This window comes from Aquila chrysaetos, chromosome 6 (assembly GCF_900496995.4).
Source record: "Aquila chrysaetos chrysaetos chromosome 6, bAquChr1.4, whole genome shotgun sequence".
Taxonomy (NCBI): Eukaryota; Metazoa; Chordata; class Aves; order Accipitriformes; family Accipitridae; genus Aquila; species Aquila chrysaetos.
In genome coordinates this window covers 23166258-23193776 of record NC_044009.1, presented here as the reverse complement: position 1 = coordinate 23193776, position 27519 = coordinate 23166258, and the positions used below count along the sequence as shown (strand labels likewise).

At 41.1% G+C, this 27519-nt stretch overlaps 2 protein-coding genes across 7 annotated transcripts; both read right to left on the bottom strand.

Moving 5' to 3' along the window:
• Nucleotides 1-110: 110 nt before the first annotated feature.
• Nucleotides 111-13610, bottom strand: LOC115343326 (caspase-8-like). 3 transcript variants are annotated; one of them, XM_041124362.1, is made up of 8 exons: nt 13532-13610; nt 7152-7481; nt 6816-6921; nt 5643-5781; nt 4110-4198; nt 3369-3480; nt 1834-2323; nt 111-1054 (listed from the first exon to the last, which is right to left on the bottom strand). In XM_041124362.1, the coding sequence occupies exons 2-8, from the start codon at nt 7460-7462 to the stop codon at nt 919-921; spliced, it is 1383 nt and encodes a 460-aa protein (XP_040980296.1). In that variant the 5' UTR covers nt 7463-7481; nt 13532-13610; the 3' UTR covers nt 111-918. The 3 variants fall into 3 exon arrangements, with proteins under 3 accessions (XP_040980296.1, XP_029875024.1, XP_029875023.1); XM_030019164.2 differs by lacking the exon at nt 13532-13610 and adding an exon at nt 10775-11321; XM_030019163.2 differs by lacking the exon at nt 13532-13610 and adding an exon at nt 10327-10767.
• On the bottom strand, nt 12822-26235 carry CASP10 (caspase 10). 4 transcript variants are annotated; one of them, XM_041124352.1, is made up of 11 exons: nt 24781-25143; nt 23641-23858; nt 22428-22765; nt 22161-22284; nt 21464-21599; nt 20588-20676; nt 19259-19295; nt 17988-18076; nt 16370-16481; nt 15101-15605; nt 14355-14580 (listed from the first exon to the last, which is right to left on the bottom strand). In XM_041124352.1, the coding sequence occupies exons 3-11, from the start codon at nt 22739-22741 to the stop codon at nt 14418-14420; spliced, it is 1569 nt and encodes a 522-aa protein (XP_040980286.1). In that variant the 5' UTR covers nt 22742-22765; nt 23641-23858; nt 24781-25143; the 3' UTR covers nt 14355-14417. The 4 variants fall into 4 exon arrangements, with proteins under 4 accessions (XP_040980283.1, XP_040980286.1, XP_040980284.1 ...); XM_041124349.1 differs by lacking the exons at nt 23641-23858; nt 24781-25143 and adding an exon at nt 25218-26235 and having other exon boundaries at nt 12822-14580; nt 22428-22767; XM_041124350.1 differs by lacking the exons at nt 23641-23858; nt 24781-25143 and adding an exon at nt 25218-26235 and having other exon boundaries at nt 22185-22284; nt 22428-22767.
• Between the last annotated feature and the right edge of the window lie 1284 nt (nt 26236-27519).

Sequence of the window (27519 nt, the reverse complement as noted above, 5' to 3'; positions counted from 1 at the left end):
CAATACTTCAACAAGAGCAAAATAACTTCTGCTGCTGAAGTAAAAGTGTTCACCATGGTGACTGTACCTCAGTCAGCTCATCCAAAAGAGAAACACACCACAAACAATGGTGATGTGAAACAAAGAGTATTTATTACAACAGAAACAAGAGTCCGCAGGAGCTAGAGTCAGTTGCCAGGAGAAGGCATCTCAGAGCAGTGGATCTAATGCAGCACCTTCCTTCCAGAGGCTGACAGCCATTCAAAACAGTCCCCTAAGAGCTCTGAGAAAAAACACAATTAGAACCCTTACTATTAAAAAACCTAAACAGCAGTACTGTTTAGCCAAGTAAATTAGTAATATAAAGCAAACTAAATATTTGGAGGAAAAGAACAAAACTTGTATTATCATCCTTTTCAGTCCTTCTGGACAGGGATGTTATTTTCCATGAAAAATTATACAGCTTCCAGAGACAGCCAGCGATTCACCTCTGGGTAAATCAGTTAACAATCTTACACATGCTCCCTGGGAAGGGATCTAGCATTCTGAATCTATCTGTTCTTTTCTTCAGATTTCAGGGACTTACAACAACTTGGACAGAAATAAGACTTCCACTGCCATTTCCAATATCTCTTAAAAATGACACTATCTAGAAGTGCTTCCTCTCTTGAAACCCAGACTGAACAGACTCCACTGCTTCTGCAGGACAGAAAGCCAGATCTGTACTCCTCCACGGCCTTACCAGACTGCTACAGATCCAGGTGTCAGGAGACTGATTAAACAGGGGATTGGAAAATTTAGGTCCCATGGCCCCTGGTAGGACTGGGGCTAACTACATAGATTCAGATCATTTCTCTTGCAAATTCTCTTCCCTGTGGAAGCCCATTCCAGATGTGATTCCCAGCTGAGTGTATTCCTATTTTTCTACTTTTCAGTTGACTAACATTGTGGAATTTGGAAGATCAATTGCTTCCGTAGGGTTGATGTTATCTTTGGCATCTGCTTCCATCCATTTAATACTCTTCTTCCCACTTCCTTGTTCACTTCTGTCAGGATGGTTATGAGATCCTTGCGGCTTGAACAAAAAAGAAGAAAAGTTACATTGAAATACATGGTACTTGCAGCTAGGCCAAGAAGCTGATTATGTTTGCTCCACCAAAGTGGTATCTCAGGGAGGGCTAGTATCCTCCCCTCACCCTGCCTGTCACTGAAATTGCTCACTCCATTGTGTAATCACAGAGTTTAGTGTGTTTGGGGGAATAAAAGCAACCTCCGTGTAGCATTGCTTTACCAGCAAACACAGTCCCTGCTTTGCTTATAGTCAGAAGAGCACACTAAGTTAAAATAGAACCAAACCTATGCATTCTCCAAGCCCTCTTCTGGACACCATGAGAAAGTGATATCTGAAGAGAAATTCTATTTTCTAAAGCAAGTTTATGTTGGGGATGGGAGGGAGGCAATAATGAAAATTATGACTAAAGAACACTTGATTTTTTTGTCTGTGTAATCACTCAACAAATTCATCTCTCATCAGGTGTCACTGGAAGAAAAATAATTTATCAGTCAAAAAACATTAAAAAACCTGCACACACATACACAGACTTGTTTATATGTAATGTTCCAGCATTACAACCCTGGTTCTGTCATAGGCAAATTAGGGGAAGTCATTTGTACTTTGGTTCATCTGTAGAAGAATAACAATGCCCAATTCCAGAATAATTACTGTTCTGCACTGTCCTGCACGTGAAAAGCATTATATAGCACAAATGCAAAACACCAATGTTTCAGCACAGCATGCTTAAGTATGTATGTCTGCAATACCCCAAATGTACATGGATTAAAAACAGTACTTACAGTGGGCAAAGCAACTCCATCTTGTCACAGAGGCATTGAACGTAAACACTGCCAGTCTTTGTACAGCGGTAGCACTCATAGTCTTCCACTGTAGCCATGCCAACCAGAATATCAGCCTGATCAGGAATGGAAGTCAGAGGGGTAGCATCTGTCTCAAGATGGCTGGAAAAGTCTTCTTTTACTGTGACAGCTGGATGACCTACAGAGCCTTGGCAAGCCTGGATGAAAAACAGCTTGGGTTTGCCAGCAAGAGAAGGACAATTAGATCCACTGAAGCAGGAGAGTAAATCTTTAATATTTATAAGCTCATGATCAACGCCTTTTATTTTGTCTTTTTCACCATGGGAAAAAATGAAGCAAACAAAACAGTCCATGTTACTATGATCTTTTTTGCTGTATTCTTTAACTTTTGCATACATTTGCTTTGCTTCTAGATCCATGTGCTCAACTGTCTCAAACTGAAGCCACTTAAAGACCCTCTTCACAGCCTCTGGGAAAAGAAAGTCAGAAGGCACTTGTTAAACATAAACAGTGACAAGGAAGATGCTGAAACATCAGTGTCTGTGTGGTAGGACAGATATCAGCAGAAGGGTTCAGATCCCACCAATAATCTCACCTGACTGACTCAGCCTGCCAAATCTAATTAGAAGAACCCAAATGCCCAATTTTATTTTTTTTAAACACAACTGGGCTAAGCATCATGCTATCTAAAAAAAAAAACAGGTTTCAGATTATCTGATTAACTGGTATAAATTAGTGAAGCTTACTGTGTTAAAGCAATCTTTAACTGTGCATTGCATAGTAATCTCAGATGCTTAAGAACAACACTTGGCAAGTTAAAGAGGAGGTACCTCTTTAGAATGATAAATTCTGCCACTCTTAATGAAGTAGGTCCCTCATTCTGTGAGAATGATCAACGCAGCAAGAAGGAAAGCAGGGTAACCCGCTAACAAATCCTATGCAGACTTCTCAGCAAATGCTGACTTAATTGTTGTGTGGGCAATGAGAAAGTAGCTGGGAAGCAAGCAGCCTGTAGACAGGCTGAACGGAGTTAAAATATCAGTGATGTGTGCTTTCATGAAACAGATTTTACTTTTTTAAGATAAACACTTGTTTATCTTAGAAGTAACTCTTACAGGAAGACAGGCTTTAAGGAAAATTATAAAGTAGTAGCATTTATTTGAGCATTGAAGAGAATTTAAGGGCTTTAAAATATTACTCCATGATAGCCAAGAATTAAAAACAATCAAAAAGTGAAAAAGTGGAATAGTAATCCCTCCTTCAGTATTTGGTACATATGACCAATTAAGACGATGCTTTTTACCTAGAACAGAAAGCACTTCCTTCTTTAAGCCATCAACTAAACTGTTCAAAGTGGTGTATTTCCAATTTCTACAGTGACTGTCATTCCAGTTACTCTGGAGGCAAAGGACCTCAGCGGACATGATTCTTCTTCACAGGAAAGATTAGATAATTCTTTCAGAGAATTATCAGAGAAGAAAACAAACCAGTAATGGGATTTAAAAAGTACTTACCTCCATCTTTCACTGTTCCTTCTCTGGCTTCATACGGATTTTTAAAAATGTAGTTATTAAGAATCACACAGTAACCATGGGGGTTATTTTTCATCTTATATGATTCCACAAGCTGTAGAAACAAAACAGGTAAGAAAGCAGTGCCAAGCATCCAAAAGAGAAATACACTATACACAAGATTGTTGGTCCTTCATGTCCAAGTGCAAAAAAATCATGGGGGCCAAGACACAAGAAAGGAAAAGCCTAAGAATACAAGCTAGCTACTGGGGAGAGGAATCTGCTTTGTCTCCCTGAATCCCTCTTCCTCTCTCTCTGTGGTTAGCATACGATTTTGGCTCGGGAGAAAGTGAGTATCCAGAAACACAAATGTGCATGTGCAGACAAAAAGTTCCTGCACCCTACCATTCCTTCTGAGAGTCCTTGTGGGTTTCTAGTGAGGTAGCAGATTCTGTTGTTCTCTTCCCATCTGTCCAGGAGTATCTCTCCATTATCATTAAGATTGGTTTTTCTTCACACAACAGCTACTCCTTCATTTCTTGCCTAAAAGGTTGCTGACAGCCAGGTCCTCACAAAGGAACAAGGCTTGGTGTTGTTTTGAAAACAGGAATTGTTCCAAGGCCTACATACAAAGCCAGAACCCCTCCCTTTCAGCTCTTCCACCTGCTTAGTCTTAAGAATTTATGCTCCCCGCTCCCAGGAGCTGGATAAATACTTTAAAGGTAATCTTGACGTATTTCTCACCAGGTGTGGTGTCTCCCCCTCTGCTCCTTGTTCTGCTGTATGCACAGACACAGACACTGGATAGTGGAGTTTTTCCTTAGAATAATTTTCTAAGACGGAGAAGATAAACAGAACATTTTAGGACTAAAAAGATAAATCTTCCACTGTGCACATTTCAACACTCAAAAAACCAGTATAAGGAGTGAGGTGGAGGGTGGTTTCCACATCACTGAGAGACCATCATTTTGTAGAGCTGGGCCAAGCAGGGTTCCAGTTTCACAAACTGTTGGTTATTGAAGGTGTGCAGAGCTGTGCTCTGTTTCTTCTCTGCTCTTTTATTGGTAGCAAGATCCAGATAATAAAAGGCTGAATGTCAGTCATGCCAAGCAAGCCATTCACTAGCATCTCCACTATGGGATACATAAGTGAAGGAGGAGACCCATTTTTGTACAGTGGTGCACTACAGCTAGTTCCTTTACTTCTGAGACCACTGCCTCTTCTCCAGAGAACTTTACTGTTTGGGTGGACACACCAAGCATGCAGAATACCAGCACAATGGAATATCTCCTCAAAGCAACAAAATGCTTCTTTGAATACAACTGCCTGAAATAAGTGAAGAAATCATCAAACCCATGACTCTACCCAAGGAAATAAATCACAGTACCCCTTTTACAAGTTACACAGATGTGTTTAAATGGAATTTAATTGTCAGGGCAACAAGATCTGTAAGACATGCTCTTTTTCTACTTATCAAGGGGGACAAAATCATAAGAATACCACTAAAAAGCCATTCCCCTGATACAGGGCTTGCTTCTTTAGAGACAGATCGGCAGCACAAAGACATGCTGGGGAAACTAGTCAGTATCTCTGCAAGGAACTGCATGGGCTGTATAGATGTATCTAAGGAAACACATGTCCTGAGTCATCCAAAAGGAGGTTCTGGGGAAAAATTTAATAGGTCTCAGTTGTTGTTGGTTGACACATCCTATCTCCCAAACAGTAAGGCCCAACTGTTGTGTCAGAAGTCACCACTCAGCTGCAACAGCCCAGATATACTGAAGTCCTTGAAATATCAGATCTGGTACAGAAAGCTAATGGTTACACTTTAGTCAAGTACCTGGTCTCCAGGGACTTTTCCTTTGACTAAGAGCAAACAGCCTGGCTAACAGAAAATAATGCTGACAATCTCCCAATACTAGTTTCCCCAAGGCAACTGTCACTTCCGGTCTCTTTCAGTGACTGATAAGCTATGCTGGTCCAAAACCAGCACTGCACTGTTTCCTGAAGAGAAAAATAGCATTTAAGGCAAAGAGGAGGAGAAGCAGACCATTTACAAAGCACAGAATGTATTCCAAAGAGAGATACAAGAAGGTATGATGGGATAATGAAGTAGCAGAAAACTTCAGAAGCCACATGTACTAAGAGCTGCTCTGCCTATCCTAGGATACTGTAAGGTCTCCCTCTTATCTCTGGACTCCTAAGCTGCCAAGGACAGAGCCACAAAAATCACAAAAACCCCAGCTCTACTCTTAAACAGCAGATTAAATAATTTACCTTTTTTTTTTTCTTCATAGGTATCGATTTTTTTCTTTATGTCAGCTCTAAATCCCTTTAATATATCTTTCAGCATTGCCAGGTCATCTTCTTTAATTATCCCGTTTCTTTCCATTTCCACTAAGACCTTCAACATTGACTGGTAAAACAAAAACACATAACCCAAACTCATACAATGACCTTCAATAATTGCAGTATCAGACACTTCTGGACAAAGCAGAGGACAACATCCTCATTCCCAGAGACTGACCAGCTAAAGACCAGTTTATTTTTCTTCCAAACCTCATTAAAACAAGAGTCAGGATGCAATGCAACTGAAGAAACACACCACTAAGGTTAAGACAGGATCATTAGACATTGCCTATGGCTAGGTTATCCTGCTTTGCTTCAGCAGTGCAAAGCACTGACGTGGATAACAACATGGAATCCTCTTGTGCCTCTGTGTTCAGATGAAGTGCTGTTAAGTCATTTAGCTGTGCCATTTTACATTTTCTATTACAGAAAAGGTGTTCAGGGCTACTTTTGTTTTTTAAAGCTCAATAGTCCACCAAGTTGGAGGTAAATCTGCTAATTTTCCTATAGGTGCCACAATATAAATAGGACTTTTAAGGAAGCTTCTTAATACCACCAAGAATTTTTATAACACTGTTCATTATTTACAATACAAGTATTAAACTAGCTCATCAAACCTCTTAATATTTGTGGCGGAGTTAATAAAATGCTGTTACCCCAAATTACAATAAAGAAGAAAATGTACCCAATGACAGACAAAAATTTGTGGTTGAACTCACATTAGAACTTGATTTTCTGTCTCCAAAACATTGTTTTTCCTCCAGCAAACATCACTCTTCCTAGATACAGCATACGTACAAATGCCTTATAAATGCCAAGCAAAGATGAAAAGAAGAGCATGATGGATTTTACAAAAAGAAAAGATTAGGGAGACAGGTGGTGGAGGGAAAATAGGTACAGGAGAGCAAAAAAGAGCAGAGAAAAGACACAGTGAGAAAAAAAAGGATCCATTCTTTCACACAGCAGCTATCAGCTAACATCACAATCCTTCAACAACAAATTTTAGTGAGAGCAGACTGCTTTCTCTTTCCTCCCTTCTTACAAGAACTAGCAGACTGTGAACTAGCCTTGCAAGAAACTTATCAAGATCACTTTGCATACAGCATTATCCTGGAGCTTGTTCTTTGGTATTTGTTTTTGGAGCAGGAACTTTATGCTCCTGACATCTTCTGGAGTCAAGTCCTCTGCAATTCCATATAGCAGTTGCCTGGCAATAAAGAATAAAGAAATACTGATTAAGAAAGTTATGAGAAGTAACCACCACAATTACACATTTGAACTGCAAAATGTAAAACTCACAATGGCAGGTAGTCATGCTGTAATAAATACAAATATCCCAGCATAATTGTAAGACAACAGTGCAGACAGAAAACAAGACAGTACACAACAGAACTGTTGTACATTTTGCATGCAAAGGTTTACTACTTCTGTGCTTACCTGTAGGCTGACACCTTTGCCCTGCCTGGGATCTGAAGCTCTCTCTCCATCTCCTCTCGGCTGCAGCCCAGCTGGGTAGCTAGTAGGTCCATCCGATTGATCCGGTAGAGCAGCTCCTTCAGGAAAGAGAGGCTCCCCACCTCAATCATATCCTTCTCCTGCAGCACTTCGAAGAAGGCCTTGGGCTCCTGGATGGCTTCCAGCTTCCTCATGGGGATGTGTTCCAGGCTGAGGAACTTCAGAGCAGCGAGTTCATCTGTGACCAAAGCCTCAGAAATGTCAAAAAGGAGCTTGTGGAAATCTGTACTCATTTCACATCAGGATTTGGATCTAAACACAAACAGAAGTTGATTTCATCTGTCAGTAACAGCAGTGCAACAACATGATTATAACAGGTATCGCATCATGCGGAATAGTCCAAAATAAATACATGCAATCAAAAGTACTTCAGTAGAGAGAGGCTGTCTTGCTATCATAGCTTTGATGCTTAGGTCTTACAGTTCTCTTAACAAGGAATATAAAAAAAACTCTGTACTAAGTGAAATTGACAGAGAAAGTCACCAATTGTTCTTGCTTCCCATGGTGTGTCTAGACAGCAGGAAGTACTGATCAATGTACAGGATGTACAATCCCAGCAGGCTGCTGCTGTTTTCATTTTGTTTTGGTTTTGCTTTTTTTGAGATTGGATCCCATTTGGGAGCAGGAGCCACTTGCCAGTCTGAAATATAGACTATGTAGTTGTTGTGGTTTAAGCCCAGCCAGTAACAAAGCACCACAAAGCCGCTGGCTCACTCCTCCCCTCCCCAGCCCCAGTGAGATGAGGAGAAAATAGAAAGAAAAGCTTGTGGGCCAAGACAAGGACAGGGAGGCATCACTCACCACTTACGGTCATGGGCAAAAGATAGACTCAAGTTGGGGAAGAAACAAAATCAATTTAACTTACTACAAATCAAATCAAAACAAGGATACTGAGAAGTAAAACCAAACCCTAGAACACCTTCCCCCCATCCCTCACTCCTTCCTGCCTCAACTCCACTCCCGATTTCTCTACCTCCTCCCCCTAAGCAGTGCAGGGGGACGGGGAATGGGGGTTGTGGTCAGTTCTCCACACATTGTCTCTGCTGCTCCTTCCTCCTCAGGAGGAGGACTCCTCACTCTTCCCCTCCAGCGTGGGGTCCCTCCCACGGGCTGCAGTCCTTCGCAAACTTCCCTGGCATGGGTCCTTTCTGCAGGCCAATCTTCAGTCACAGGCTGCTCCAGCATGGGCTCTCCCATGGAGTCACTGCCATCTTCGGGGGCATCCACCTGCTCCGGCATGGGTCCTCCATGGGCTGCAGGTCAGCATCTGCTCCCCCACTCACCTCCATGGGCTGCAGGGGTATCCCCTCCTCCGGCGCATCTCCTCCCCTCCTTCTTCGCTGACCTCGGTGTCTGCAGAGGTGTTTCTCTCACATTCCAATGTCCTTCTCCGCTGCAGGTTCCCCTTCTTAAATATGTTCTCCCAGAGGCGCTACCACTGTCGCTGATGGGCTCAGCCTTGGCCCAGTGGCGAGTCCGACTTGGAGCTGGGGAAGCTTCCAGCAGCTTCTCACAGGAGCCACCCCTGCAGCCCCTCCCCTGCTACCAAAACCCCGCCACACAAACCCAAAACAGTAGTAAATGAGACTGCCAGGTTTTACACCTTAACAAAGATAAAGGTTTTGCATCGCAACAAAGATAAGAATCCACATGAGTGTAACTCTTCTGTCTGGCTTCTTTCTTTATACATTGCTTCTGACCCTGGTCAGTGTAGCCAAAACATCTCTTCCTGTTTTGGATTGTCTGCATCAAGTAAAATTCAGTTCCCAGTTCTCAATCAATTTGTAATATTCAAATCAAATACAGATCATGTCAACCATTTTAAAAAGGCCGGGAGAATTCTTCTCAAACTAGTTCTGTTTCACTGAGCATCAGATACCACCTCCCTTCTCCACCACTTCCTCCATTAGCTTTAGAAATATTAAACTTGGCTTATGGATCCAACTTTCGAGCACAAGATAAAGTTAGAAAATACCAAGTGCAAGCCTTCCAACTATCTCACCCTGACACTTAAAAGACCTGCCTCCACTGCCTCTCTGGTAAGAGAACCATTTGCCACTTTATTCTCTCTGCCTTAGGTCTAAAGACACCTAGGAATCTCTGAAGAGAAACTCTACAGAAATGCATTCAACAGAGGTCTCTTGTCCCATTGAACTCACTAGGAGACAGAAAAGTTGACAACAGCAAATCAGAACTTCCTACTCCTACACTACTGGAATATGAGGCAATCCATTTTAATGTTACTGCTACTGCAAATGTTTCAATACCAGCACTAATAACTCCAAAGTAGCCCAGCTGACTAACTGAATCAGTACTACTGTAAATATTAAAAAAAAAAATAAAAAAAATTAGCAGACAATTGTACTCCCCTCTCCTCCAAGGACCACTCTACAGCAAAGCAGCTTTTTGTGGCACGCCCTTGGTCATCATTCTTTAGTTAGCAAGAGTGAACATACAGCTGAATCTTTGTCTATCAAAAAAACAGATGAAACACCAAAACATGCATTGTGATGCAGCATATACAATTCATGCTCTGCCCCTGAGTACTGTTTTCTTTAAATCCATTCAAACCGAACTTTTAAACAGACTAGAATCCATACTGTTCAGCCCATATAACCACAAAACCACTAGTATCTGAATGAATCGTATGTGTTTAATGATTCAGTGATCTCAGATCTGACTGTGTATTTTTATATCCACCCAGGAAAGAGGAGAACATTTTCTTGGTAGCTAGTTATGAGTTACCTTCTTTCTCACATAAATTGTGCCTTTTGTTTAAGATACAAGGCATGTGCTTATAATAGTAAATCTTTCCGGTAAAGGGATTTTCATTTTTATTTCTCGAAGGCTGCAAGTTTCAAACCACAACATTACTGCAATTAGAACAGATGTGCCACCTACACACTATATTTAAGCCTGTCTGTAAATACAGGGAGCACACTAAAACAATGCTTAACTGCTTCTGTCTTTTTCTCCCATTTTACTAAATTAAAGACACAACTGATACAAAAAGCAAACTGTTTAATAATAATAATAATAATAATAATAATAATAATAATAATAATAATAACAACAACAACTACTTTACATCACTTACATGGCAGGACAAGCTGGAGGACTGCTGGAACAACTCTGAAAAAAGTGAGACAGCCATAGTCTCTGAAGTTCCAGGAAAAGTACTGCCTTTTGTACTATGGTCTATATTGTCACGTGACTTACAAAAAGTATAACAAAGTAATAAGCTGTGGTCATAATGCAGCAATTCCCTACTCCACCTATCACTGTTCCAGTTTCAGGAAATTACTACAGTGCCTGTGAGAAAATTGGAAAACAAGCCACAAAAGTAACCAGCTTTTGCGTTTGGTTTAAGAGGACACACTAAGCAGCATAGCCAGGACTTTCTAGCATAGCTAGAACAGCACAGCTCACTACATTTGCTCCCATTCAGACAAAGACAGTGAGGCAAAGGTGAATCAATTATATCTTCCCATTTAAAAATATCTCAGTCCCACTGTCCTGCTGTGTCACAGGATCCCACGACTTACCTCCTTTCTCTGAAGTCCCTCTCCAACTCACCCTAGCCTATTTTTAACATGCACTTCCATGGAAGATTATTTCCTAAATTAAAAAAAGTCAACTATCAGCACTGAATTCAGTAGCAGTACTCAGTGAATACTGGGAACTGAAAGGCTAAACATTAATTTGAAATTATTTATGTAATATACTTCCCCATTTACAAAACAATTTAAGCAATAATTAACTTTTGGCATTTTCACCCTCTTTGAAGTATGGAACTCTGCCTTCAATGGTAAAGTTCCCAGTATGATCTGCTGGTCACCAGTATCTTCCTTGCAGCAGGAAACATACGATCAGCAATCAGTACAGCTACCAGACTCTCTGAAGCTTGTGAATTCAGCATTATGAAGAGAGACAGCAGAGCTGAAATTTGTTAATATTTTGCAATGAAAGCAATCATTCATTGATTCCAACCCACCTACCTTTCTAAACTCAAAATTGTAACATAACCTTTGATAGAATGAGGCATACAAATTCCTTCCAAAAGGCACACGCTAGTAACAGTTCAGAAAAAGTGTCTGACTTACTTTACTGGCAAGAGTTGTCCTTTTATCCAAAGGCTGGGGGCAGAACAGAGAGACACCACAAGCACTATCTGATCTTCAGGTCCAAAATGGTTGTCTCCATGTCATCCCATGCCTCAGCGTCTCTCTCCTTGCATCAGTTCCTCTGCGTCTGAACTGAATCGAGACTCCAGTTGCAGTTTGAAAGAGGAAGCATTCTGTGTTCAGCACTGTGTGAAAAATATTTGCAGACAAGACCAAGCCCAGGTTGGCACTTTCCAGATAGAGGCTTCTCCCATCATGCAGCAGTTTCAAGGACCAGCCCTCCTCCTACTGTTCTTCCTCTTTGTCTTTACTGTTTCACTTCTTATTTCTTCTCTTGCCCTTCCCCAAAATGTTCCTGTCCTTTTGTTAACTTACAGTCTCTCCAATTTCCCTCAGTTCCCCTGCACCCCGGTTTTGTCCCTCTGGCTTCCTCTAGAACTGTCCCAGTGACTCAACCTATTCCTTGTGCTGTAGCCTGCCAAAAATTCATCTCTCCCAGAAAGGCTGGTCTTGAGGAAGCAAAAACGCTGAGGCTACTGACTACTCAGAAACTGTAGTGACTGTGGCCTCTACTGGCATAAGGCAGGATACGCAGCTCCTGCACAAAAACTGACAGTCAGGAGGTACGGGATACCAGAGACTTGTGGATGTTACAAATCCCACTTTAAGATCATGATCTTCCCAAGCTACCAACTTCCCCAACAGACAGACTCTTTTTACACTTGTTCCACGTAAATCTGTCCAAACAAGGGTTGCACAAGTCACAACCCTTCTTTAATTCTGTAGGTGGAGAGCATGCATATGTGCATATGCTTCTGTATGCCATCAGTAAGGCTCAACAGAAACCAACCACATTTTTTTGTTTTCTTGTTTTAGGCCGATTTCTTTCTGGCACAGCTCTGTACTACTAGAGTTACACTGAAGGTATACAGTGTGGACAGCAAGGAGCGATGAATATCTAAGTTGTATAAAAACCACCCACTCTTCCCCAAGACTTTCAAACTGCTATCTTACACCGCAGGAGATCACTCAGAAATGTCCGATGACCTTGCTGAATGGCAGCTGCAGTTATAGTGCTAAGCCTACCCTGCCTTTGGGCTTGCGCTGACAGAGTACCACTGCATGCACCCAAGTATTAGAATGTGCAGCCATATAAACACAACCCTCCACACACACAAGCAAAATATTCACACTGGATAGTATAAATCATGGTAGTGTAAACTGTGTTTGAACAAACCTTCTTATGAGTGAGTGAGACTTTACCAGTCTTTTATACTTCACAAGTGTGGATCCCTCTCCCCAGGGAGATCAAGGCAGAAGTCAGCTTAGACTCTTCTGACTGTGATACCCTCCTGTGATTTAACTGGAGATTACCCAGGCAGAAGTCTCTACAGAGAATGCAACATAACATGATTATGTTCTCTGTCTACCAAACTCAAACATGAAAACAAGATCCCACAAAACAAGGTCAAAATTGTTGTCAATGTTTACTCCGTAGTGATAAAAATTCAATTGTTACCTAAACATACAAAACAAGAGTGCACCAAGTCTGAACAGTAATTGCGAGCCAGAAACTTCATGATTCTATTACAACATGTTATATATTCTACTAACAGACAAAACATTTTCTATCTGTGGCACAAAAGTGACTTCACGCATGGCAGCCATACTAACTCAGAACACTCAAAATGCAACTAACGCAAAAAACACAACTATCAATTCATCATGATAAAAAGTGACCATTATGTTTTGGCAAACTGGCTGCATTTCAATGCTCTGTATGATGCAAAACTTCCCTCCTAAAAATCCTGGATAGTGTAAGCTAAAAATTGCATCCAACAGCACTAGACAGTTTCAAATTTCACACTAGACTCTTTCAAATCTTCACACTAACTTATGGCTCATAATAATATATAACAATCAGTGTTTTGCTGAAATAAACTAAGTTTCACTTCAGCTTAAACCCTGAGCCAGATAAAACCCCACTGATCCATGCAGTCCAAAAAAGTGCAGGGGCCACTCAGAAACAAGGATAAGCCTTACCCCAGTACACAATTTTTATCTCACCAAGCTCTTAAAAAGAAGTATGAATTTAATGCAGTAACAAACAGGAAGGACACAGACATATGTAGTAAACGCTCATAGTAAAACAACATGACATTATTTCAATTAACTCACAAAATGCTTTGTTAGAAGCTTAATGAACAAGGAGCATGGCTTCTCATATGGCTGCATTTTACATCTTAAAACAAGAAACGATAATCAGAAAATTTAATGCTTACAAAGTTAATCAAGCTGATAAACCTATACAGATACACTGCTCAATGCATATTTCATAGCGTGCAAATCTTCTACCCTTTCTTCCCAGAAGTGATGGGGAAATGACAGTTCACAAGGTTTCACAGAGGGAATACTACACAGCATTTTGGCTTTACTCAGTTCTGGAAAGACCTCATCGTACAAGAGGTTTATGTTAGCCATTAGACGGTATCAGTGTGCACTGTGAAACAAATTACTGATTTCAACAGTTAACTGGTTCTCCATTAAGTTAAACATAATTTAAATTAGAGCTGGAAGAAATCCTTTTCCACTTACTACTTAAGCTTTCTCCTCTTCATTCCCACCTTTGTCTTTCTCTGTGAACATAGCTAGTGGATTTAGAGGCAGGATTTAAAATTGTTAGCCTGCAAAATAAAACATGATGAGCCTAAACCAGACCATTAACAATCCTGGTTTAGATATGGAAGGCTACATGCAATCCTTATAACATCAGAAAAACACTTTTATATCTGTGGTCTGTGCAGGTACAAAAACGTTTAACATGATAGAAGCATGCTTCCCCCAACCCTGATAACTCTGAATATATAGATGATGTAAATAGCTGGCACATGGATTGCTTTAAATTGCGTCTCCTCCAGTTTCACAGTTTGTTTGGCAAAAAATTTTGAGGCCTTGCCTTGAAGCTAACAGTTCCTCAGGACTCTGGGTAACTGCTTTAAAACAGGTCGTGTGGTGAATTGCATTTAAATGAGGTGTGCTGATAAAAGGATGTATTTTAAAAGCCTCAATGTTGCTGTGAAGGAGGAGGGTCTCTAGGTATTGGGAATATAAATTTTCTTCTTAAGGTATATGCTGGTTGGGGCATCTGCTTCTTTGTCCCCAAGCGGTCAACACGTCTCCCCACGTCTTCATTAACTTCTGTAAGAATCGACAAAATATCTTCACCCCTACAGTCAGAAGGAGAGCAAAAATAAAAAAATTACTTATTAATGAGCAGATAGCACTCCATTTAACACCTCCCAGATCATCTAGATGACACCGTACAAATATTTAAAACACAAAACCCACATCCTTTTCTCCAACTTTCTCCTCTTTTGTTCTCATTTGAGTCATATTAAAAGAAAAGACCTTTTCTTACTCTGTCTCACTTGATTCAACCAGTGAAGAAAAATAATGGAATAAAATATTTTTTACCTAAATCCAATCAAGAAACAGATGGCTCTGCCTTAAAGAATATAATGGGAAGTTTTGAGATTTTTACAATAAACTTCATTTTCTCCAGATTATCTCTAAGGTACTACCAGTGTTAATGTAAATTTATCAGTGGCAAGCAAACAAATCATCAGCTTAACTAATTTTGTCCACCTCAGAACACAGGTTAGTGTTCTTGTGTGAATTTGCCTTTGGAGAAAAAAAAAAGGGGAAGTTCCTCCCATTTTTTTATGAATAGCTAAGCAAAGTATTTACCTTGGGACCAACAACTGTAGCTTGCTGCACAGGGCCTGAATATACCAAGCACCCTGTTGAATGTGCCGGAAAGAGACATATCCATCAATTGTGGCCATGCCTAGGAGGAAATCAGCCTCTTCAGGAATACTTTCAGAAGGAGAAATGCTCTGTTGCATGAAAGACAAGTCAGGAATTCGTGCATCAGCTTCAACATAGACAGGACACTGTATCTCTTTACCCTGGCATGCTTGGATAAAGAAGAGTTTGGGTTTTTCAGCCAACTGTGGACATTGTTTGGCAGTGAAGTGGGACATGATCATGCGGATTGACACAAGTTCCTCGTCCTTCCCATAGATCGCTCCTGACTCTCCATGAGATAGAATACAACATATAAAACAGTCCCTGTCTTTGTGATCTTGCAAATGCTGCCAAGTTCGCATGAGATCTTTAATCTCCTGAGACGTCAGATCTGTGTAAGTCCTGACATCCAGACCAAGCCATGTGAATACTCGTTCCAGTTCCCCTGTAAATATAAGAAAGATAAAAGGAAAAATTGAGGCAACAGAAAACCATTTTATGAAGTCACCATGCAAGCTAATCTGAACCGAGAAAGACCTTACACCCTGACACTTCTGCAGATTCATCCTTTTACTAGTATCAACTAAAGGTTAACTGGAATAAAAAAAGATGGCATCAGCTCTCACAGAGTTCCTGGATTGTTCTAGACAAGTTTCAGAACATACAATGACATTTTGCAATGTATAATGACATACTAAGTGAGCTCACAAATGGCACTTGAAAATATGAGGAATATCCCCCCCCAGTTTCAGATTAGATCTTTCAAAACCTTCCTCACATCATTATTTTCCAGTTGCAGTTTTGACTATAAGAGTTTCATACACAAGAGGTAAGTAGAATGAACAGAAGAAAATAAGTATGCACAGGGTTGCTTGATTATGGAGTTTTGCATTACATTACGTAGAATGATGGTTTAGTTTAGTTTTAGTTCTTTATTATAGCTATGGATAAAGGTTAAGCAAAAAGAGATTCTTAATACGATTCAAGAATGATCCACCTCCATCAGAAACTCAGTGGTTACTCATCCTTTAACCCTTCCTCCCCAAGGATACACAAATAACATAATGTAACACATATCGAACATTTTACTCTTTAAGAATATTTACTAACTAAAATATAGACAATAAAATACAGAGCAATAGTGGACAATCAATTCAGATGGGGAAACAGAGAGACTAATCCTCAAAAAATCTCATTTCATTAACTTACCAGCATCTCTGCAAGAACCCTTCCTCTTCTGAAGAGACTTATCAAAGTTAACATTATTAATAACAAGACAAAATCCTCTGTGTGGTCCATCCATTTTGTAGCTTGTCATCTTCTGTAGAAAGGAGAGGAAAAAACCCTACGGCCTCAATGAATTTATTCAACTTACTCATATTTCCTTAACATGTCTCAAAATCAGCATCCAAAAATGAGAGGCACCTAAGATGGTGGGTTACTTTTGAAAAGCTGGAACTCAATGGTGCCTTCTTGTGTGAAAAGACATGGGTGAAGCCTCAAGCACACTCTGTCACCATACTATCAAACTGTAGAGGAAAGGTTTAGCAGCTGAGTTGGTCATCTGTGTGCAAAAGGGAGGATTCAGCAGCCAAACTCCACAATATGAATTGGTGATGGGGATAGAAGTCCTCAACTGTTTCAAATGTCACGACAATATTTTAACTTCAGATGACAGAGGGTTCACAGTTGGAACTATAGGATGTTAGACATCTGAGTTGTTTTTTTCAAGAGTAGTGATGAATACCTGGAGCACATAGCTCATACTGATCCACTGGAAAGGGATGCAAGCAGAACAGAGATCTCAGAAGTGCATAAACCTGCCACACTACCAGTTTTGCTAAGACTTAAAAGTTACCTCCCACTGTTAAGAAAGAACATTTTAAAAACTGAAAAGTCACCAAAACTTCCAAGTACCATCTCTCCAAGTCCAACCTCAGGTTGAAATAAAAAACTCCCCCCACTCCAATTCCTTTCTGCTCACTAGAGAGAGCAACACACCTGCCTTTGTATATTTTAGTGGAACAAAATGAAGGCAGCACTCCAAGCTCCTTAAACAGCAGCAAGAAGTACTTTTGCTACAGCAGTCTGAACATCAGGTGATGAAGAGATACATTATAGCACAGAACTTCAAGAAATTAAATAGCTATAAACAAATGCAGCAACTGGCTCCCTCAATATCCATGCTCATCAGAAGGAAAAATCCAGAGGGAGAATTCCGTGGTTACACTGCTGTACAAGGTTAAAGAGTGCACGTAAGGCTTCTAAGAAGGATCTCACAAAAGGGATCTTTCCTCCTGTACCAAGACCTCTGGTTTATTGAGGAAGATTGTTACATGCCTGCAACAGCTCACTAAAAACTCTTGCCTTCTTTTATCCTTCTCACAAGGTCTTTGCATGTTACCCCTTATTGCTTTTAATTTCAAGATGCCTTGCAGCTTTGTCTAAGCCAGATCCAGAAAGAGAACTGTGAAGACATGTTTGTCTCCGTGTCTTGCACGTTCTGCTGCTATCTCCAGAATGCACAACTTAAGAAAATGCCAAATGTTTTGCCTGTATCATGAAGATAAGCAGATGCACTGATGTGTGGATAACGTCAAAGGTATTATGCCTGTTTTGCCTCCACCACACCTTTCAATATGGGTAAGTATCTAGCCTCCGAAGTTAAAATATTCTCTGAAATGTTCCAGTAGATCAGACAACTCAAAAAACTTCATGAGACACACAGACATCTCATATGTCCTTGCATGATAAATGTCATTACGGGGATGAAGACCTCACATACCCAGGTACTCAAAAAAGAAGGATTTAAGAGATTATCTCAAACCTTGGATTCATTTTCTACATTGCTGAATTCTCCAGGCAGCTCCAGGTTCATATCAGAGAAGCCTTGTGTAAGATTAGCTGCTTTGTTATCTAGGAAAAAAACCCAAACAACATAGATATTTATGAAGAGAAATCCAATATTGGTGGATGTAGCAAAAAGGAGTTTAGCTACAATACAGCACTTTTTGTATTTGAAATACTGTTTCATTGAAAAGAATGATTCCTCTGTATGAGATAGCACTGTCATGTTCAAAGGATCTATTCTGAACATGTCGCCAGTTATTTTTATTATATATATTTTTGTGACAAAGGCAAGGTTTCCATTTGTATTGGTATTGCGGAACAAAGATGTCCACGGTACAAGGACAGATTCTACCTGAGACATTCAAATGAATTTTTCATTTGGAAATCAGTTTAGAAATAAACTGTATTGTAAGAAGGATCTGCAATGTTACCACTGAAGCTCCCATTACAGACTTTTTTTTTTGTTCCTGAATCACTAACAACTCTCAGACTGACTTTCAGAGCAAGGCTGCATTGACAGAGCTTGAAAGTAGAAAAGAGCTGATAAATGTTGTACTGCTATACTTTGCAACTGGTCTATTTGACTTGGAGTCACAAAGATGGATGCAAACTACCCACTGTTACTTGTACAGAATCTTTTCAGAGATCTGATCCAAAATGTAACTTTATTTATTGCTGCTTTATTTACTTCTCCTTCTGAATGCCTTAAAACACTTGTCTTCTTTTGTACAAATCATACACTATTTAATGCATTCAAAATATCCATCTCTACCATGCAACACTCTCAGGCTCTTAAACATAACAATCCATACGGCAAAAGAAGTCAGAGGTAAAATCTGCACCCAAAAACCTACCATCTCAGCTTTATAAACAGTCATAGTGTCTCATTCTCTTGTCCTCCCAGGGTTATTTAAACAGAAAACTTGTTTGTTTTCAGGAAAGAAATCACCTTTTTTCTTCTAATCAGACCAGCCCTTATTTCACTTCCCAGAAAGCACATTAGTTCGTCTCTAGCAAATGACTGACAATGTACACAGGATTTGCCAATTTTCTCTTGTTTCTTTTATATAAGAACAGAAATCCTTCAAATCTATTTGTGCAGAAAGCAAAAGACCCTTCCAAGAAGACAGCAAGGTTAAGTGTGTTGTTGCATTAAACCAAACGCTAGAAATTTCCCAGAGAAAGTAAAGGAATGCAACATCAAACATAAAGGTAATAAAAATGAAACATATTTTCAGAAATACTTACCATTGATATTAGAACCAACAGACTTGATTGCGGTCTCCTGTTTTTTTGAGTGGGGGGAATACCATGTTAAAAATCATTATTATATATAATAAGTTTTCATAGTGATTTTAGCAAAATATGCTTAACACAAAGCTCTTTAAGGAGTGAGTAGTAAAAATACTGAATTCCTAAGAGCAGCAAAGCATTTAATAATGAAATTACAAAAGACTTCCCCACTTACAGCAAATCTCACAGAGCTGGAAACAACTATATTTTCTCTTAAGGATAAAGGGAAACAGCAACGAATTTTCTTTCACTTCCAAATGATCTTCTCACTATAGGGGTAGGTGGTCACTATAAACAAAGTATCAGTTCTCTTGGATAGTCAATTATTTGACTATAAATCGTTATAACTAGTGATTCTAGTACCGCCTAAGAGACATCTTCTAGCAGTAAGTGTCAATGATTTATTATACAGCATGGAAAAATGTACAACCTCTCATCATTTTAAAGAAAAATGAAACATGATCATCAGGATTATGGAAACAGTCTCTTAGTTTCTTTTTCAAATTATTTTAAATTCATGTTTTCTTAATAAAACTACATTCATTTTCTTACTATGCCAAGTGCCATGCATGAAGGCTTCCCCAAACCCTCTGCACATGTAGAGCAAATATAGCTCAAAGCAGCAGTAATGCATACCCTTCTGATACTAAATAGCTCATTTTCCTCAGCTCTTGTCTACTAGAACTTCACTTTTGGGAAGTAACCTTAGAAATATCACTGGTTTTCCTCATTCAGAACTGGGTTAAAACTCCCTCCCTTCCTCTCCCCCCCAAAAGAGATCAGTTATAGCCCTGATAAGTTTCCCAATCTGATTCATCATGCAGCTGCAGAAGGGGTTTAACTGATCAAGGACAGGTACATTGAGGACATGGGACCACCTCCTTTAGCAGCAGCAGTTTGAACAGATAATCAAAATACAGTGTTAGCCTTTAGAGATAGTTCAGTGTTGATCAGCCGAAACTTTAAAAATCAGTACCAACTGACTGACCCATTCTCTATAAGGCACGTGTCTAGCTTTTTCTCTCTCTCATCTCTCTTCCTAACATTAATTTTTTCCCCAATTGCACATGACTGACAGTAGTATTTTTGACGTCCACTGTTTGGTACTATATGCAGCTGTTATTTCTTACATGCTGAACAAACATGCTTGTTCCCTTCCAAAACCAAGTAAGAAGATTTAGTGAAAAATCTCAGAGCCAGTATGGTTTCAAAATAAAGGCAAGAAAAAAACCCAACTCCCCCAAACCACTAAAACCCAGGTTGGCAGTATGTACTCCAGTGTACCTGTGGGGAAGTGAATACTCTGAAGTCTCCAGTGTGAGACAGTGAAGATTCCTTGACAGGCAGAGTGTTCTCCTGCTGAGGGAAAGACACTAAGCAGAAAGAGACAAAATGAGAGAAGCCAAGCGCCTTTTAGTTAAACCAGTATGAATCTGCACATTAGGCAAATGCAGATCTATACTTACTGAAAGATATATTAAAATAGAAAGCAACTTTGAAACACACTGAGAAAGCATGGGGGAATGGAACTTGTGAAACGCTGAGTGCCCTTGCACCTACTGGGGAGATGTAGCTTTGTACTTCCCAGAATTTGTTTCCCAGTGCTTAAATACATGGAAATAGAACTTCTTCCCAGTATCCTTATAGTCACCCCATAGGATGTTAAATGAAGGAATACTACAAACTGCAGTATAACTCCCTGATAATGTGAAACACACATTTATTAACAAAGCCTACCACGTATCAGACACGCAGGCACACACACTTTGCCTTCCCAGCTTATTAGCAGGCAACTGCTTTGTTGTAGTGTACATTCATAAATCACAAAGTGCCTTTTACAGACAGTCATCATCATCTCAATGATGGGGAAATGGAGAAGTGTGACATAACTATAAATAGAATTTCAGTTTCCCAGCCTGTTCTGTATGTGCTGGACTGCTCTGTGTGGCCTCAGATATTCCAGCATGTCCCTGCTGGAATTCAGCTAGGAAGTAATGCAAGACAGGAACTGTTATGCCAAATTTGTGTGTGAAGATGAGCGATCCCACTCTAGCTCCTGTTCCAGCAATGCACACGGAGGACCCCGAGGTTCAGTTGCCCAGACCCTTCTAGTGCTTCCTGCATTTTAGCAAACCTACTCCCTGACTCCGAATTTCTCACCTTTTGCCCTTTTGTAGCAGTTTACTGTTTCCAGGAGATCAGGTGAAACATTCATACAGACTTCCTCCAGCAACTGTACATTGTTTTCAGTTAAAAGGCCCTGTTTTTCCAATAAAATCAGCAATTCCAGAGCAGACTGACAGTCAAAAGGAGAGAGTAAAATATAGTTATTTTTCCTTAGACCTCAAAACCTGCCTCAACCCTGTCTGCCTCAAACAATCACATTATTATCTGCTTTTCTTCCTACCAACAAGGTCCAAACAGTCAATTTTACATCACTGTGGGAGGTGAAATGTTGCTCCATGGAAAGCAACTGGTTCTGTTATTATTTGGTATGGTCTTGTTTAAACAGATCCACCCAAACCATATTAATGACTCTTGGCTTCGAGAAGGCTTTATTGCTGTGAAATGGTACCAACAATACATGGACATCAATCTCCTTAGCACATGGCTCAAGCAGGGGGAAGATTTGATGTGTCACCCTTTTATGATCTAATGCAAGACTATGGACTGTCAGTGATTGACCTTGGCACAAAGCACCAAATTCCACGCCTACCTGTCAACAGCTTCCTTCTTGCTAACCCCATAAATACTGACCAGCCTAGTTGCAGATTATCCCCTATTCTGCCAAATACTTTTCTCTTCACGCTTTTCCTCCTGTTCCCCTCCTCCCCCTTCTTCCCTTCCCACCATATACACATTTGGCTCTCTCCTCACATACAAGAGGTATCCGTCGCTTTGGAAGACAGTTTTGCAGGAGGAATATGATATCCTTCAACATCTCATTGGTAATGTTTTCTGACAATTCATACAGCATCTGCCTGTAACAGAGATCCAGTAAGATACAAGCAGAACAGAAGACAGTGTAGAAACTAAAAGCAATCTGAGAATTAAAAAATCGAAAGGGAAACAGTATGGCATAGATGGCAGTAATGGAGAGAAGAGAATCCCACTGCAAACTTACCTGTATGGAGACACCCTTCCTTTCTCATGCAGACATTCTTGCACTTTCTCCTTGGTATAACCAAGTTTCTTGAGCAAGGAGTGACATTTAATTCTATATAAGAGTTCAGCTAGTAGGAAAGTATCTTCCTCATTCAGATATTCTTCAGCCATGAGAAGCTGAAAGATGTCCACTGCTGACTTCACGCTTTCTAGTTTTCTGAAGGGGAGCAAGTCAGTACAGAGAAATTTTAAAGCTGCTACATCTTCAGCCACCAGATTTTCATCAATGAGCAGAAGCTGCTGACGGAACTTCAAGCTGACATCAGCTTCCATGTTGCTGGAACCAACAGTCTCTGCCTGAAAGTAGAAAGCAAACACTAGTAACACCTGAATCTTCAATACAACAATCCTTGTAACAAGATTTCATGCAACAGCTGTTTGGAAGCCCTTAATTCTCTGCATAAGAGAAGTTTCCTTTTAAATAAATTTGAAACTTACTTCCTTCTCCAAACACAAGACTACAACAAAGACCAGAGCTTCTGCGAAATCTGAACAACCCAGTCTAAATTTGAAGTTAGCCCTGCTCTGAGCAGAAAACTGGGCTAGATGACTTCAGGAGGTCCTTAAGTTCTTTTATTTCTTTCAAACATCTTCCACATTCAGCTCTCTGCTTCTATCCACTGTTTGTAGGTGGGAATAGTTCCTGCAATAACTTACTACAACTTTCAGTGGAGAGAGCACAGTGGTTCACATACATTCCATGATCTGCAGTCTGAGGGCTCATTCTTCTGTGGCTGTAGCAGGTAGGTGTTCCTCTGTTACAAGCCTGACACGCAAGCTGAATGAAGCTATGAAATATCCACCCACCCCCAGTCATATCTTGCTACCAGGCTGTATTTCACATTTGGCACAGGAAACCCCTAAAGCCTCCCTTACAAGTAAATGTCAACTAAATGGAATAGCACTCAGTCTAAACAAGGTCTGTGTAAGCAACTCAATTTTACTGAAGTTTAATAGAGACTAATCACCCTTCCTACACCAACTTCTTCTGTGTAGCCCAGGCAGTTCTTTTTCTGCCTGTGGTAGGTTATATAGGTAAAAAGGTGCTTCAGTGTCTTCTGCCCAAATGGGCAGGTAGGTCTTTTATCTTTTGTTAGAGCAGCTGGAAGCAGCAAAGCTTTCTACATGAGGGAGCACAAGAAAAAATCGGGGAAGCAAACTAGGGACAGGACCTCTGAATCTGAAGCCTTTGAAGCATCTGGGAGGACAGCTCAGCAGATGAACCACAGAGGATATCACAGCATGTGGGGGCAGAGAGACTGTTGCATTTTTGTGTTCAGTGGCAGATAGAAAATGTAATCCCCAAGTCCTGATGCCCAGTTAGGAAATTATGTTTGACAGAACCCAGGAATCCTGAATCATGTTCTGTCCCTAAATCACAAGTCAGAGCCTGTGCAAAAAAGAAAGTCAGATTGCTTTTTCCTGTATTCAAACTTGCTCTCCCATAGCTCAATAATTGTTCTTCACATTCCTTATCTCCTCATATGAAATCCCATGTGTTGTGACATCCTCTTCACTTAAGCTATCAAAAAGGTTCAGATCTCAGCCAGTTATCTACACACAGAAATTATATCACTTCACAGTAACTCAGACTTTAAATTCATTTAGCTAAAAGCTACTTTAAAATCCTATCTAGATGCTTTAATCAACTAAATGTAGCAGAATAAATTAAGTTAAACTGATTCCTGCCTAAACTAACAAGTCTATATAATCCAGGTTCAAACTGAATTATGACAATTCAGAATTTAGAGCAAATGATTTCAACTAAATGAGTTGAAAATTCATGGCTTTGAGAGAACAGGCGCAAGTTGTGTGTACACCAGGTGTACGTTGTCATTTCATAAGCAAATCAAACTGAAGCAAAATCCAGCACAAATTCCTTCATCTACCTTTAAAATAGTTTTCAAGTCTGTGTTGCTGCCGTTCTTGGAAAGCTTTTTTCATTCCGAAGATTTCCTGCTTGAGTTTGAAATACACTCAAGAGCTCTCAACACGTGCTGCATTTGCCAGCTGTCTGGAAACTCTCTTCCCCACCTCTGTACTGTGGGCAGGCTGGGCTGGCCCTCTCTCCCAGCAGTGCAATGAAAGGAAATACTGCCAGCTCACTGCCTGCTCATCCACTGCTCAGCTTACTGCTACGGTGTTTTTAGAACCCTCTACTACTTCAAGCATTTTACAGGCCGTTTATAAAACATCATGGTAAAAACCCAGAGTCCTAAGGCAAAGAAGGAAAAGGAGCGAATAATCCCTATTCCAGTAAAACAAGATGGTGCTAAACACCCAGCCTACCACACACGCTGCCCAGGACCTACCTGCTCCACAGGTTTGCCGCGGCTCACGCTAACGTTTACAGCTAGAGCTAGCAGGACATTAGCAGGCAGAACATCGACTCACAGAAAAGTGATGGATCAGCGTCTCTACTGTTATGTTTTGCCATAAACTCTTAGAGAAGGAAAAGGACATTAAACAAGCAATGAGGATTATCAGATTACTATTTTTTCCGTTAAAGTTTTATTGACTGGGGCACTGCCAGACTGAAAGATTTTAGAATAATACAAAACCACGGAGCACAAGGGAACACCGAGGCCCAGCCCACAGCGCCACAAGCAAAGGGAGTATTCACCTCCGGTCCCCCGGGCAGCCCGGAAGCAGCTGCACAATACCGGAAGGAAAGAGCGGGCTGTAGGCTCCGGACTCGGGAGCTAAACCCTTGTTCCCTTTCCATTTCAGTCCCTCCCTTCTTACCGCTTACATGAATTCCGACCCCGTCCTCTCTCCCGGCAGCTGCTCTGGGGGCGGCGCTCAGCGCTTCCCGGTTTATTTTCCGGTCCGCCGGGAGCCGGCGGTGCGTGCCTAAGTGCTGAGTCACGACGCCGGGGCTCCCTGCGGGGATGCCGAAGCCGGGAACTGCCGCGCTGCCAGCCGGAGGCCGTGCAGGAAGGAGGCGGCATCCCCAGCAGCGGGGGCGGAAAGTGGGACAAAGTCGATCTAGGGGAAGGAGTTGGGGGCACCTCCGCGGAGCGCGACGACACCGCTGCCAAGGCGCGGGCGGGCTCCCACGAAGCGCGGCGGCGCCCCGTGGGGATCGGCCGGGCAGCGGTCCCGCGGAGCCGCCCTTCCCCTCCGGCCGAGCCCGGGCCGGGGCCCGCCCAGCACTCGGCCTCAGGGCTTGTGAACCTCCTACCCGTCCCCCCCGGCCGAGGAACTTCGCTAGATAGAAAAAACCAAGCGACAACGCTTCCATGACGAAACACACGAAGTGACCGGCAATTCTCTTCGCTTTTGCTGTCAAGTCATTTTAAAGCAGGCTACACTACAAAAAAACCCCCGAACAGTTGTGGCAGATTTTTTTTCACTGACAAGAAGCTTCAGAGTAGTGCTTGTGGGAGAGGGCTTCAGTGCCGTTTTTATGGGGGTCTGTCCCCTCCACACCCCTGGTGCAGTAAGGGGAGAAGGAGGAAGGTGAGCAGGCCCTGCCCAGTGCAGGTTCCTCAGGGTTTGCAGCATCTCCAGTGACACCTGTATCCCCGCCACGCCCTGGGGTCAGTGGAGCCAGAATGGGAAGAGTCTCCTTGCTCATGCCGAAGAGCTGCTTGTCCAACACACAAACAAGGGCCGTGTTACCTGCTTAAACTAAAAGGCTCGCTGTCCTTTATTCAGCCAGCTCACTTTAAATAGAGCTGTAGAACTTCACTGCTGAATTTAACAAGGTCTTGTAGAGGTCTACAAGATGAGTCGATCAAGAATTTCAAGAGTTATTCTGTGGTCTAGAGGGAAACAGGGACAATTAATCGGACTGCATGCAGATATTTTCTTCAGAAAACCAGCTTGAAATCTAGCATTTAGAATTTAGCAGTAATAGTAATTTAGTAGCAGTAGTAACAGCACCAATTTTACTAAATCATGATGCTATTTTAGTCATGGCACCAATTCAAATCACATTTCTTATGATGTTTCTACAAAACACCGACAATACACTCTCAGAGTAACACAAATTTTAAAATATGGCATGTACAGGAAGGCACAATCCACAAAACCAGAACTCCGAAAAGACTTGCAATGTCTTATTGATTCTAATACAGAAGCTGAAAAAAAAGACATTCTCCAAAACAGCCACAGAAAAACTGTCAAATAATTCAGTACAGGAGATACAGTTTTAAGTGGAACACAGATACAGAGCAGATCATCCATGCAGATGGCAGCTTCTTAGCAACATCATCCTGCATGTCAGAAATATAAAACTCTGGATATCAGAAAAAAACTCTCAGAAACTGTCATAAAAAGCTTCTCTGACTCAGGTACCTGTAACAGGAACAGGAGTCACTGTTACTTCTTACACAGAGTTGAAAGGGGAGATCAGACATACAGCATGCTCCATTTACAACTGTTAGCACTGTAAGTTCCTCTTGAACATAACTTCTTTTCTGGATAAGGAGTTGACAATCACTGTAAGACACAAGTATGCAACAGTACAAAGTAAACTGGATTTATGGCTCAGTCATGTCAATGTAGGTGGCTGAGAAAAATCATGCAACTTAAGTCTGGTGCAAAACACCACAATCTCCTGCCTCATGGGTATGCCTTCTGAGCCACTGAAAGGCATCATCTATATTCTGCCAATTCTCCTTTCCCTCTTCCATATATACAGCACACACAGAAGTACAAGAAATTTCTATTTCAGTTATCGGAAAGCAAAACTGAAATTCAGTGCCATGGTGCAGTGAGTCTGACAGCATTGTTCCAAACACTGAGAACACAGGAGCAGAGGAAGAGCGGCTTGTTTTATCTTGTTCAACAGCAGGTTCTGAAAACTAGACATTTTGGCAGTCCGTGACCATGAAATTTCACCAGCATGTCACTTTTTATGTTCCTGTGCTAACACCCTAAACTCATGATGAATCCAGAATTAATTCTTTTCCCCCTTTTCTTTTGGCTACTCTACGGAAGTTCGACATCATTCAACCACTCTATCTGCAATACATGTACAATTTGATGCAGCCCACGCTGTGCATCCAGTCACTTTCCAGACTCAAATTTTAGATGCATAGTAC

Excerpts from the sequence above, each read along its gene's own strand:
- LOC115343326 (XM_041124362.1), bottom strand. The coding sequence starts at position 7,462 with ATGAGTACAGATTTCCACAAGCTCCTTTTTGACATTTCTGAGGCTTTG. Across the intron at positions 6,922-7,151 it reads GCAAAGGTGTCAGCCTACAG|GCAACTGCTATATGGAATTG; the intron begins GTAAGCACAGAA and ends CTTTATTGCCAG. Across the intron at positions 4,199-5,642 it reads CTATGAAGAAAAAAAAAAAG|AAAATTATTCTAAGGAAAAA; the intron begins GTAAATTATTTA and ends TCTCCGTCTTAG.
- CASP10 (XM_041124349.1), bottom strand. The coding sequence starts at position 25,419 with ATGCCGCCTCCTTCCTGCACGGCCTCCGGCTGGCAGCGCGGCAGTTCC. Across the intron at positions 22,768-25,217 it reads ACGGGGTCGGAATTCATGTA|AGGCAGAGACTGTTGGTTCC; the intron begins AGCGGTAAGAAG and ends CTTTCTACTTTC. Across the intron at positions 20,677-21,463 it reads CTGCTACAAAAGGGCAAAAG|TGTCTTTCCCTCAGCAGGAG; the intron begins GTGAGAAATTCG and ends CTTTCTGCTTAG.